Here is a 14,566-nt window from a genome sequence, read left to right on the forward strand (position 1 = left end):
TGAAATAAAGAAAGACTTACATTTCTATGGTGCCTTTCATGACCTCAGGACTACCAAAGCACTTCACAGCCAATGATGTAATTTTGACATGTATTCACTGTTGTGATGTAGGAAACACAGCAGCCAATTTGTGCACAGCAAGCTCCCACAAACAGCAAGGTAATAATGACCAGATAATCTGTTTTTGTGATGTTGATTGAGGGATAAATATTGGTCAGGGCTGCAGAGATAACTCTCCTGTATGTCTTTGAAATAGTGCCATGGGATATTAGGTCCTTCTCAGAGGACAGATGGAGCCTCAGTTTAACATCTCATTTGAAAAGGGAGAAAGGACCTGATTGCACAACAGGGTACCTGATTAGCTTGAAACAGTCACTTTGGGTGGAACTTTGCCACCCTGCCTGTGGCAGGTTTTGTGGCAGGCGGCTGTGGAGAATCTGAAGAGAGCCTAAAAACTGGATTCCCATCGGCGTGGAAACAGTTTGCAATTCATCCCTAACATCCTTAATGGCAGGTTGATGGCAGGTCGGGTATCCTGCTGACTAGTGACACGAACGTCATTTAGATTTGCTGCCATCTCATGAATGCTCATTAAATATTCTGCTTGCTGGAATCACGTGCTGCCTTCCAATCTTGTGTTAGGCCTGTGTTTCATGTTTGAAAATGAGTGGCGTGCAACGGTCAGCCCTCACTTCACTCGCAACTTCGCAACTTTCAAAGCCTACCAGTGACAGTGCTGCCCCAATTTTGTTATGCCAGTGGAATGCCACACTGCTGGGGGTGGAATGTTGGTCTGCTCCTGGTGAGTACCCCTCTACTCCGGGAGGACGCCACTGTGCAGCAGCTCTCAGGCAGGGCTGCATCCTCAAACAGAGCCCAGCATTGCGACGGGGTGGGTGGGCGGGGGGAGAAGGATGACAGATACACGGATGGGGGGTGGGGGCAGTGGCAAAGGGTTGGAAGTGGCTAGGGAGGGGGGTGCTGATGTAAACACAGAGGGGAAAAGGGGTTGGAAAGGGGTAGGGTGTTGGACAGACACGTGGGGGGGCACAAAGGGGTAGGAAGCGGGTGGAGGTAGGGGGAATGTTGGCAGGCAGAGGGGAGACCAAGGGAAGCTGGAGCCTGATAAGGAAAACTGAAACGCAGACACACGAGGGGGTGGAAGGGATTTTTTTTTTTTACTCATTCTTGGGATGTGGGCTTCGCTGGCTGGGCCAGCATTTATTGACCATCCTTAGTTGCCCTTGAGATGGTGATGGTGAGCTGCCTTCTTGAACCGCTGCAGTCCATGTGGTGTTGGTACACCCACAGTGCTATTAGGAAGGGAGTTCCAGAATTTTGACCCAGCGACAGTGAAGGAAAGGCAATATGTTGCCAAGTCAGGATGGTGAGTGACTTGGAGGGGAACTTCCAAGTGGTGGTGTTCCCATCTATCTGCTGCCCTTGTCTTTCTAGGTGCTAGCGGTCGTGCCTTTGGATGATGCTGTCTAAGGAACCTTGATGAATTCCTGCCGTGCATCTTGTAGATGATACGCACTGCTGCTACTGTGCGTCGGTGGTGGAGGGAGTGAATGTTTGTGGATGTGGTGGATGATGTCCCGCTTGTTCAGTGTTGTGGGAGCTGCACTCATCCAGTCAAATGGGGAGTATTCCTTCACACTCCTGATTTGTGCCTTATAGATGGCGGGCAGGCTTTGGGAGTCAGGAGGTGAGTTACTCATCACACAATTCCTAGCCTCTGACCTGCTCTTGTAGCCATGTACTTATATGGCTAGTCCAGTTCAGTTTCTGGTCAATGGTAACCCCCAGGACGTTAATAGTGGGGGATTCAGTGATGGTAATGCCATTGTATATCAAGGGGCGATGGTTAGATTCTCTCTTGTTGGAGATGATCATTGACTGACACTTGTGTGGCACGAATGTTATTTGCCACTTGTCAGCTCAAGCTTGGATATGGTCCAGATCTTGCTGCATTCGGACATGGACTGCTTCAGTATTTGAGGAATCGCAAATGGCGCTGAACATTGTGCAATCATCTGCGAACATTCTCACTTCTGACCTTATGATGGAAGGAAGGTCATTGATGAAGCAGTTGAAGATGGTTGGGCCTAGGACACTACCCTGAGGAACTCCTGCAGTGATGCCCTAGATCTGAGATGTCTGACCTCCAACAACCACAATCACCTTCCTTTGCGCAAGGTATGACTCCAACTAGCGGAGAGTTTTCCCCCTGATTCCCATTGACTCCAGGTCTCTTTGATGCCGTACTCGGTCAAAGGCTGCCTTGATGTCAAGGACAGTCGCTCTTACCTCACCTCGGGAGTCCAGTTCTTTTGCCCATGTTTGAACCAAGGCTGTAATGAGGTCAGGAGCTGAGTGGCCCTGTGGAACCCAAACTGGGCATCCGAGAGCAGGTTATTGCTAAGCAAGTGCCACTTGATAGCACTGTTGATGACCCCTTCCATTACTTTACTGATGATCGAGAGTAGACTGATGGGGCGGTAATTGGCTGAGTTGAATTTTTCCTGCTTTTTGGGTACAGGACATAGCTGGGCAATTTTCCACATAGCCAGGTAGATACCAGTATTGTAGCTGTGGAGCAGTTTGGCTAGGGGCGTGGCAAGTTCTGGAGCACAAATCTTCAGTACTATTGCCAGAATAGTGTCAGGGCCCATAACCTTTGCTGTATCCAGTGCCTTCAGCCGTTTGTTGATATCACGTGGAGTGAATCGAATTGGCTGAAGACTGGCATCTGTGATGCTGGGGACCTCCGGAGGAGGCTGAGATGGATCATCCACTCAGCACTTTTGGCTGAAGATTGTTGCGAATGCTTCAGCCTTATCTTTTTTGCACTGGTGTGCTGGGCTCCTCCATCATTGAAGATGGGGATATTTGTGGAGCCTGTAGTCCTGTGTGAGAGCTTCACGAGGTTGACACCATTTTAGGTATGCCTGGTGCTGCTCCTGGTATGCCCTCCTGCACTCTTCATTGAACCAGGGTCGATCCCCTGGCTTGATGGTAATCGTAGAGTGGAGGATATGCCGGGCCATGAGGTTACAGATTGTGTTTGAGTACGTTTCTGCTGCTGTTGATGGCTCACAGCGCCTCATGGATGCCCAGACTTGAGTTGCCAGATCTGTTCAAAATCTATCTCATTTAGCGTGGTGATATCCTTAATGTGAAGGCAGGTCTTCATCTCCACAATGAATGTGGTAGTCGCTCCTAACGATACTGTCATGGACAGATGTATCTGCAGTAGGTAGATTGGTGAGGATGAGGTTAAGTATGTTTTTCCCTCACTACCTGCCGCAGACCCTGTCTAACAGCTATGTCATTTAGGACTCAGACAGCTCGGTCAGTAGAGGTGCTACTGAGCCACTCTTGGTGATGGACATTGTAGCCCCCCATCCAGAGTACATTCTGCACCTTTGCCGGCCTCAGTGCTTCCTCCAAGTGATGTTCAACATGGAGGAACACTGATTCATCAGCTGAGGGAGAGCAGTACATGGTAATCATGTTTGACCTGATGCCATGAGACTTCATGGGGTCTGGAGTCGATGTTGAGAGCAACTCCCTCCTGACTGTATACCATTGTGCCGCCATCTTTGGATGGTAATGGTGGAGTTTGTGGGGTCGACATTGTCATTTCCCGTGTCTAGGTCGAGGCCAGGTGGTCCATCCAGTTTCATTCCTTTTTTGTGACTTTGTAGCGGTTTGTTCCAACTGAATGGCTTGCTAGGCCATTTCAGAGGGGCATTGCTGTGGGTCTGGAGTCACATGTAGACCAAGACCAGATAAGGACAACAGATTTCCTTCCCTAAAGAACATTTGTCAACCAGGTGGGTTTTTACAACAATTGACAATGGTTTCATGGTCATCAGATTTTTAATTCCAGATTTTATTGAATTCAAATTCCACCATCTGCTGTAATGGGATTTAAATCCGGGTCCCCAGAGTATTACCCTAGGTTACTAGTCCAGTGACAATACCACTACGCCATCGTCTCCCCTTCCAAATGTATGAATGGGAGGGGATGTCCACAGACTCTGGAATAGGAAGCGGGAGTGTGTATTAGTGTGGCACAGAGACTCATGGAGAGGGGATGGGTTGCGGGGGAAGGGAGACAGTATTGTGATCAGTTATGAGGGCAAGGGGTAACTCATTGAAAGATCGTCAGAGTTCCTGGCCTGGGGCCAACAGGTAGCAGTGAGAGAGTAGAAACAGCCCTAGGGCTCTGTGGACCTCACAGCCAGGGTGAGAGAGTAGAGACAGACCTGGGGTGTAGCGGGCTATGCATGGCACGCCCATCGTACTACTGCCCCAGGAGGAGCAGACCTGTGTGCTAAATTGGGACAAGGCACAGCTTGGTGTGCAGGACGTGTTAACAATTGATGGCCGTTGGGTTGTCTGGCACCACACTGGGCTACACATGGGATGGTCATGGTTAGAGGAGGCATCTGCAGCCTATAAATAGGGAAAACATAATAAAAGTTTGGGGGGTGGGTATTTGAAGCTTCCTTGGGCAGTTGGGGGGGGGTGGGGGGTGGGGGGGGGCGCGGGTGGGGGGTGGGTGCGGCTGTCTCCTCTGAAGATGACTGTGCACACAACCTCTAGATGGGGAGAGGGGAGGTCCACATGGGGCATGGGCATGACAACATTGATGGCTTCAGGTGGGAGGGTTGGAATGTTCACCCCAACGACAATGGGATCCAGTATTAGTGGGGGAGGCTGGAGAATGACAGGAGGAAACTACCTGCACATCATGAGGTTCCAGGAAAATTGGAGAGACCCGAACACTGATGGGGGAGGGTTGATTCTGGTCTCAAAATAAAAATAAAACACCACCATCTTGAATCAATTAAGTAACGGCGCAGTTTGAAATCGAAACTAGAAACGATTCTGCACGGGAGGGGTCAGAGGCAGTGTGGGAGGAGCGCATGGATGGACCAAGGGGCCCTTTCAGGGAGCACTCTCAAATGTCTCAGAACATTGAATTGGAGTCAGCGCTGAGAGAAAATAGGAAGAATAGGAAAATTGAGAAGGTGCCACTGGAGCCAATGTCTTTTGCTGCGCAGTAGCAAGAGACTGCAGGGGTCATTGGCTTCACATTAAAATCACTCCATTTCAGCATTAACAGACAAAATTGGGAATGGGAGTGTAAATTGGGAATGCAGGTGTAAATTGGGAATGCAGGCAACTGTTAAGGCGGCAGAGCTGCTGCATATCTGGCAGATCATCCATGAAAGCCTCTTGTGCTTTCTTCAATTGGCATGCATAACGGGTCAAAGGGTATCCAGTCATTTACCCATGTGGAAGTTAACTTTAATCAATATGCCAGGTCTGAGATTGGATGAGTAATTTTAGTAAGGTGGTGCTTGTCATTAATGCCTTAACCTTTTCCAGCCTCTGAGGTATTGACATGTTAAGTCTCAGGGTTGGCATCTTGGTCACCCTGACCTGTGAATTTGTGCCTCAGGTGCAATGCTGTATCAGCAACAAGGATAGTAGCATAGACACAGCTTGAGACTAGGACGATACCTCCTCAAGGCGAATATGAGCTTCACTATTTTCCCCCGTTATTCATTAATCTGTTATATCTATCAGTCCACAGAGAGAAGGAGGAAAACAATAATGGAGCCTGGGCTCAATGCTGCCTTCTTGAGAATTCTCATAGAATAGCGGAGATGAAGCAGGAACCGGCACAGCTGAGTTCAGTTTTGGGAGGGGGCCCCCACCTGAGATCCAGGGTTCAGGGGAGCCCCAGCAAGAACCAGAGTACAGGAGGATCGGCCCATACCATGGAGGCAATTCGCTCAACCAAGGGTTTACCAAAGAAGGCTCTCCTATCAGCAGATGAGCGAGAGACAATGCTGCGCAAATCTGTGCCTGCCAGAGATCTGGTGGATCACATCCACCACATTTTGCAGGAGGATCTAACCCCCTCGTGCAGTGGGTGGACATGCCCTGCCAGTGGAGCTGAAGGTCACCACCATACTCAATTTCTTTGCCCGTGCATTGTTCCAGGGATCCACAGAGGACATGTGTGGCATCTCCCAGTCCGCCACACATAGCTGCATCAAGAAAATGACAGATGTCCTCTATAGTAAGACTCACAGGCTGCTAGATTAAATGGGTTTTTGGTATCTCAGGTTTCCTTAGGATGCAGGGCGCAATCAACTGAACCCATGTGGCTTTGAGGGCTCCATGGCATCAGCCCCTAATATTTATCAACCGTGAAGTGTTCCACTCCATCAATGTTCAACTAGGGTGTGATCATTGGAAACACTTAATGCACATTTACGCTAAGTACTCTGGGAGTTCCCATGACTCTCACATCCTGAGTCACTCCCATGCGCTTCACATATTCAAAGGGTCTCAGCATGTTTAGGGATAGCTGCTTGTGGATAAGGGGTATCCGCTGAAGCGATGGCTCATGACACCGATGCGTCGTCCTCAGAGTGCATCAGAGGAGAGCTATAACGCAGCTCATAGCTCCACACAATCCATAATGGAGCAGACCATTGGCATCTTGAAGATGCACTTCCAATGTTTGGGCAGGTGGGGCTCTGCAGTACACTCCAGATAGGGTCTCCTGCATAATCGTGGTATGTTTCGCCTATCACAACCTGGCATTTCAAAGTGGAGTGGCGAAGGGGGCTCCCTTGCCAAAGCGAGAAGTGGAGGAGGATGAGAGCTCCTTGGATGATGGACAGTAGGAGGGCCAGAAACCTGAAGAAGGAGATGAGGGTCAGCTTCCACTTGCCAGTGCCAACATGGAAGCACATTAATTGCCACAAGATTCCAGGAGGAGTAAGGTGAAGGTAACAGGAGTTGGCCACATTCATTCTGTTCCTTAATGCTATGCCATTGCCCTGAAAGCTAATCACTACCAGTCACCTTGAGAACAAGTTCAGTATTCTGACTTGCACCTTCAACCCTCATGATTCACAAGGCCATGATCTCTGAAAAGGTCAGCAGTGAACCCTTTTTGCGTACACGCTGGGAAGCGAAATTCGACACAACAGCGCAAACGCTGTGTCAAAGAACTTGATACAGTCATGGCCACCTTATTGACAAACTACTGCGGCCAATGAGATTAGCGCATGGTTGGAGATACATCATCTCGTTAGATCTTGTGCTTTGGTACTACCGTTGAGGAGACATAACTGCAGTTCCTCAAGGCTGCTGAACATCCCTCACACAATGTTGTCCTACAAACAATAAGGGTTACAAATTTATTTAGCACACGCTTCCAATAAAGATTTTGACACATCTCCCTGACATCACACAAGGGTCCGGAAACTATCTTGAGTGAGGTTTGACATCACATGAATGTGAGGCTCACAAAGAGAGATGATCACTGAGTGGGAGGATGGCTCACACTCGCAGTAAGAGGACACATATGTAAATAATCAAGAAGCCTTCAAATGACCAAACCATTATCATTGACATCAAATGTATTTACAAAAGTGCAAGATTTATACTGTGATTGAACACCTGTGAGCCAGAAGCTAATATTGCTTAACTTTCCTACTGCTATGCCTGGCTGCAGCCCTGACATCTGCAGCAGAGATGGAGGTAGCCCCTGTTATCTGTGATGACCTTGGCAGATGTCCTCTGGTGGCCAGAGACCTGGAGTTCTCCAGCCTGATAATGGTATGCTGCTCAGGGTCAGATGCACCCTCCTCAGCCTGACCAGCTGGAGTGAATGGAGTCGCAAGTGGAGGGGATTCTGAGTGGCTGGACACCCTCGGAGTGTCCTGTGTGGAGGCCCCCTGGGTGTCCGGCTGACGCTGATCCTCCCTGTGGGTGCCCGAGGGCCCTACCTGACTCCTTGAGGAGAAGGAGCACCTGCATGGAGGTTGAGGTGCCCCATCCCCACCCCACACTCTCACCTAGCCACTGTTGGATCCCACCAATGCCTATAGCCATGGAGTGCAGAACCAAGCGCAAATCTAGCAAGGCCTGTTGGACCAAGGTCTCCATGCAGTCGCCACCCTTCCCATGGTGACCTTGAGGTGCTCCCATGTTGGAGCTATGACATCAGACAGAACGCGGACGGACTTCTCCATCCTTCACTCTAGTCTGCTGAGTAACTCTCTATTTCTGCCAGATTTTCCGCTGCCTGCTGTTGCATCTTCAGCATTGTATTGGCAGCCGCTCGCAGAGGTTCACCATCTGACTCGGACTCAGTCTCCGGCAGTCCTCCGAGTTCCAGAGACCTGGGCTGTCACTGCCTCCGACCCATCAGAGAGGTGTTCTCCAGAAAGTGACCCCGAGCCTAATTTAGAACTGTGACCCACTGAGGTGTGTGCCTCTGCGCTGATGGAAGGTGTGGTTTAAATGCGGTGACAGATCTTCCTCGGATGGTTCCTCAGCATCCTCCTCTGAGGTGGGTTGAGGGTGGGACTAATGTTGGCCCTCCTGGTTTGCCTGGACCTGCTGGTGCCTGTAAGAGAGAGAAGAGAGATTTAGTTCATGAGAAGGCAGAATACAAGATTGCATGTCACTCACTGTGAATATCAGGATATGATGAACTCATGGAGGGCTCATCCGTACTAGGTTGCTGGGATAAGCCGATCTCCTCTTCACCACAAGAGCGATCCCTGTCCTCCCCAGCCAGCTCGGCAGCATCGTCCTCGAATTTGGTGAGCTCCGTTATGTTGGCCGTCCCTCCTCTGGAGAGGATGAGCATCAGTGGATGCTCGGGGCCTTCACTCAGGACACTCCAAGGGTGTCCAGCTGCTTAGAGCCCCCTCTGCCTGTGACCCCATCCATTCCAGCTGCTTAAGCCTTGGGTCACCAGAAGACGTCCGCCGAGTTCATCTCAGATGCCAGAACATAAGTCAGCAGGTTGCCTCCACCTCTGCTGCGGATGTTGGGGCTGCACCCAGGTGGCATTAGAAAAATTAAGAAATATTGACATCACCTTTGGGTCACAGGTGCGTAACCATTGTATAAATATTGCACTTTTGTTCATACATTTGATGTTGATGTGAATGGATTGGTCAACTGAAAGCCTTGTGATTATTTACATATGTATTGTGCAGTTAAACCATCCTCCCACAGAATGATAGTCTCTTTGTGAGATTCACATTCATGTGACATCAACCTCACTGAAGATAGTTTCCAGAACCTTGTATGATGTCATGGAGGTGTGTTAAAATCTTTATTAGAAGTGTGTGATTAATACGTTTGGAACCCTTTCTTCTCTGGATACACCATTGCGTGAGGGCAGCTCAGTAGCCTTGACGGATTAGCAGCAGTTGTGTCTCCTCAGTGGCAGTGCCAAAAGGACAAGACCTTGATGGAGGATGATATCCCCAACCATGTCCTCATCTCACTGTCCGTGTAGTTTCTCATTAATGTGGTGTCGACTGCATCAAGCTAGATGACGCAGCATTCTCACTGTTTTGTCAACTTTCAGAGCTGATGTACTGCTGACCTTCTCAAAGATCATGGCCTGGTGAATCATGAGGCTTGAAAGTTCACAACTTGGCACTGCAAAGAGGTGATCCCTTGCCAGAGGGAGAAGTGGAGGAGGATGAGAGTTCCTCAGAGGATGAAGAGCAGGAGGGCCGAACGTGAAGAAGGAAATGAAAGTCAGTGTTATGAGACAGCCTTTCGGTAAAGCTGAGTTATTTAAAAGTCCCAAAGGGAATGCTGAATTTGCTCTTGAAGTGGCTGGTTGTACATCCCTTTCAATGCAATGAAATGGCATTAAGGAACAGGAGAAATGTGGCCATTTCTCATTGCCTTCACTTTACTCTTCCTGGAATCTGATGGCAATTATGGTGTCACAGGCATGTCTTCCATGTCATGCTTCCTTGATGGCCTCTTCCCATAGAAGCTGACTGTCATGAAGCTATTAGTGTATATAATATCAATGGAAAATATTTTTCTTTTAAAATAGAGGTTTAGTCTGTGGGTGTGTCTTAATTGGATTAAAGCCAGCTAGTCTGGGTGTTTCGATATACACTAGTTTTGGGATGTAAGAGAGGTAGAGTGCATTTGCATTTTTTGAGTAGAACATTCAAGATATGGGGTGAAATCTGGCACCTATGGGTTGCAGTTGCCTTAATGGAGATTAGTTTGGGAATTTGTTAAGTTATGATAGTAGTAATTTGTAGCCATGTGTATATATTTAACTTGTGTAAATTAATAAAATATTTCATTTAGTTTAATATAAAACCTCTCGAGAACTGGTGGTCTGATTCCTGAATTTAGAGTTGTATCTCAAACATACCACTTAAAAATATAGGTTATGACAGTTGTTTAAAGTTTCCCTTTGGGACTTTTAAATAACTCAGCTTTACCAAAAGGCTGTCTCATAACACTGACTCTCATTTCCTTCTTCACGTTTGGCCCTCCTGCTCTTCATCCTCTGAGGAACTCTCATCCTCCTCCACTTCTCCCTCTGGCAAGGGATCACCTCTTTGCAGTGCCAACTTGTGAAGGGCGAAACACACAACAATGATGCTGGAGACCCTATCTGGAGAGTGCTGCAGAGCCCCACCCGAGTGGTCTAAATATTGGAAGCACATCTTCAGGATGCCAATGAGCTGCATTGTTTCTCTCCTCTGAGGCACTCTGAAGCCGAGTCATGGGCGTCATGACCAGTGTTTGAGTGGGTACCCCTTATCCCCATCCCAAGTTGACTCTCAGGCCCTTCAAATATGTGAGGCACCTGGGAGTGACTCAGGATGTATGAGTCAAGGAACTCCCAGGGTACCTGGCACAAATGTGTATGATGTGCTTCCGATTATCGTACACCAGCTGAACATTGATGAAATGGAATGCTTCACGGTTGATAAACATTATGGGTTGATGCCATGGAGCCCTCAAAGCCACATGGGTGCAATCAATTGCACCCTGCACACTAGGGAAGTCTGAGATAGCTGCAAACCTATTCAATCTAGCAGTCTGGCTATCTTCATCAAGTGTAAATTTCCCATATTGATGAGCCATGCTGTAGAGGGCATCTGTATCCTCCTTGATGTATCTGTGTGGCAGACTGCGAGATGCCGCACAGGTCCCCTGTGGATCCCTGGAACAATCCACAAACAAAGAAATTGAGCATGGCAGTGACCTTCAGGACCACTGGCAAGGGATAGCCTCCCACTCCACAGGGGCGTTAGTTCCTCCTGAAGAATGTGGCAAATGTGATCCACCAGAGCTTAGGTCAAGCGCAGACATACACGACATTGTCTCTCAATCAACTGCAGATGGGAGAGTCTCCTTCGTTAGACCCTTGGTTAAGTAAGTTGCCTCCGTAGTATGGGTCTATTCTCCTGATCCTCATATTGTTGCTGGGGCTCCCCTGCATCCTGGACCTCAGGCGGGGCCTCCTCCTGAAGCTATGCTTAGCAACCTATCCCTTCTTCTCCTCCTCCATTCTATTAGAACCCTCAAAAACGCAGCATTGAGCCCAGGCTCCATTATTGTTTTGTCTTTCTCTCTTTTAAATGATAGGTTCAAGATCTTAATGAATAACGTGTAAAAACAGTGAAGCTCACAATCTTGAACCAAAAGCAACTGTAATGGTCTTGAGTGGCTTCTGTCTTACTAGCCTGGTCGCTGATGCAGCCTTGTATCCAAGGTACAAACTGACACATTGAGATGACCAAGATGCCACCTCTGAGACTTTATATCTCAATCTGACAGTGGGTTTGAATGACATGTGCGACCTTACCTAGCTCAGTGCTCCAATCTCAGATCTGGCTGTGTTCATGGTCATCTTCTGAGGAGACCCCAAGAGAGCTTCACCTACATCTCCCCCCCACCTTTCATTATGTTTTCCCCAAATACAGGCTGCAGACGCCTCCCATGACCATTACCATCCCGTCTGCAGACCAGTAGAAAGCCAAACAAGCCAATGGACACTGACAGTGAAAACGTCCTGCGACCAGAGCGTGCATTATCCCAATTCAGCCTACAGACCTTGCCCCTCCCTGAGACGGGAGTACAATGTGCCTGCCATGCATAGCTCTGTAGCAAGGCCAGCTGAACCCCAGGAATGTCTTTGCTCTCTTACTCCTGACTGTGAGGTCCACAGAGCCCAAGGACTGTCTCTACTATCTCACTCCTGACTGTGACGCCCAGGAGTGTCTCTACTCTTTCACTTCAGACTGTGAGCCCCAGGAGTGTTTCTACTCTCTCACTCTGATCTGTTGGCCCCAGACCGAGGACTTCAACTTTCGATGAGTTCCCCATTGCTCTCATGACTGATCATTATTACACTGTCTCCCTTCCCGCCACCACACCCCCCGCCCCCAACTTCATGAGTCTTTGTTCAACCCAGCCCTTTTCTGCCACACCAACACATATCCCTCCCCCCATCCCCCGCATAACTATCCCGGAGTCTGCATGCATCCCCTCGCATTCATACATACGGTATCCCATCCAAGTCCTTATGTGTCAGAGTTTCAGTTTCCCTTGTCAGGCTTCAGCTTTCCATCCCTTGGTCTCCCCTCTGCCTGCCATCGTTCTCCCTCCTCTCAACCCCTGTGCAATGCCTTGCTGCCCCTTTGCCTACCATGTGTTCCCCTTCACCCTACCCCATTGCAATGCCTTCCTGCCCTTTTGCTCCCGTGTGTTCCACCTCCCCCTACCCCCTGGCAATGCCTTCCTGCCCCTTTGCCCCCTGTGTGCCTGTCATCCTTCCCCATCCCTAACCGGTCGCAAAGCTGGGCTCCGTTTGAGTGTACAGTCCTGCCTGAGTGTTGCTTCTTAGTGGTGTCGTCCAGGACTACAGAGGCACCCACCGGGAGCAGAATAACCCTACATGCCCACCCCGGTCACAATGCTGGGCTTTATTTGAGTGTCCAGCCTTGCCTGAGATGCACAGTGGAGTCCTTCAGGACTATGGGGGCACCCATCGGGAGCAGACCAACTCTACACCCCCGGCAGTGTGGTGGTCCACTGGCATCTGGAACAGTGCTGTGGCAGGTAGGCTATGAATGGTGCACTCAGCTTGAAGTTGTGATCGAAGTGAGGTGTGATTGCTGCACGCCAGTCTTTTTCAAACATGGTTCAGATAGGCATGATTTCCCACAAAACTGGAATGCAGTATGTAATTCTGCTGAGAAGCTAATTTAATGCACATTCATGCCATGGTAATGAATGCAAATTGTGTTCACGTCACTATTAAGTGGGATACCCAACCCACCATCAACCCACCGTTAAAGAGTTGTTGGTAGAATTGCAAACTGTTCTCATGCCGGCAGGCATCCTATTTTTGGGCTCTCTCTAGATTCTCTGCTCCCGCCTGCCATGAAACCCGCTGTGGGCAGAATTCGAAAATACAGCTCTAGATGTCATGCTTATATCATCAGTAACATAATTGTCTCATTAACATAACCATTAACCCTTTATTTTACATACCCTACCTTGGGATTTAACACACACAGGAGGATGAAGATGAAGGTGCCCTGGAAACTGTTGAAGATGGTGAATATATAGAGCATCACACCGGGGTCCCCTGGAATCTGCAACAATCCAAAAATCCAAGTACAGCCCAGGATAAACACCTGAGCAATGGCTTTAAATGTCATCATCCTGCAACACAGAGAGAACGAGAGAGAGATCAGTGAGATACAGAACTGTGGGTAGCAAGGGAACAAAGGCAACTTCAATTTCCTTAAGTGGTTTGGTAATGCCATCAATGACCAAGTCCTGAGCCATCAGCTTGTGGCAAGTGGTGAGAGAACTGACACTGTGGAATAACCTAGTTATTGTTATTGGCCTGGTTTATGTGTGGACAGATGTGTAAGTCTATGATAGCATTGTAGGAGTGACCGCCACATAGTCTTTGTGGATATCAAATCCCATCCTCACACTGAGGGCACCCTCCACTGTGTTGTGTGTTATTGCCACCATGTTTAGTGGGATAGATCCACAGCAGATCTAACAGCTCAAAACTGGGCACCCAAGAGGTGCTATGTGTCATCAGCAGCTGTGGTATTGTATTCAAGCACAATCTGAAAACTCATAGCTCAACATACTCCTCACTCTTTCATCAACATCAAGCCAGAGACCAACCCTTATTCAAGAGCATGCCAGGAGCAACACCAGCCTGGGGAAGTTACAACACAGTATGCATGTTAAATAGTGGAAGCAACAAGTTATAGACAGGGCTATGTAATTCCATAACCAGTAGAGCAGATCAAAGCTCTGAAGCCCTGTAACATCAAGTCTTGAATGCTTGTGGATCTGTAAGCAATTAATAGGAGAAGTAGGCTCCATGAGGATCCCCATCCTCAGCAAAGGAAATTGTAGTGCAATGGTTAACAGAATGCTTCTGCTAATATATGATGCAGATGATGATGTATCACTGACATCAGGCAGTCATGTGGTAGACTTTCGAGAGAGAGAGAGAGAGAGATTGGAACACACCATGCTCAGGAGCAGCATACCTACTCTGTAACCTGTTTAGGTGTAGTACTAATAAATAAGTGTTAAGCAAATATCAGAGTATGCCTACAGTAAGTCTAAGGGAAGATTGGTCATGCAGACCTATAACTAAGAACCACGCAAAGAGCCCACAGATCAGAGGGACCATCCAAGA

At 48.5% G+C, this 14,566-nt stretch overlaps 1 protein-coding gene across 1 annotated transcript in view; it reads right to left on the reverse strand.

Moving 5' to 3' along the window:
* The window catches only part of LOC121271340 (adhesion G protein-coupled receptor E2-like), a 75,361-nt gene that overhangs the window by 5,670 nt on the left and 55,125 nt on the right, over positions 1-14,566 (reverse strand). The window contains exon 15 of the mRNA XM_041177279.1: positions 13,389-13,557. Within this exon, the coding sequence (XP_041033213.1) occupies positions 13,389-13,557 (169 nt within the window). The remainder of the gene's footprint in view (positions 1-13,388; positions 13,558-14,566) is intronic.

This window comes from Carcharodon carcharias, chromosome 30 (genome assembly GCF_017639515.1).
Source record: "Carcharodon carcharias isolate sCarCar2 chromosome 30, sCarCar2.pri, whole genome shotgun sequence".
Taxonomy (NCBI): Eukaryota; Metazoa; Chordata; class Chondrichthyes; order Lamniformes; family Lamnidae; genus Carcharodon; species Carcharodon carcharias.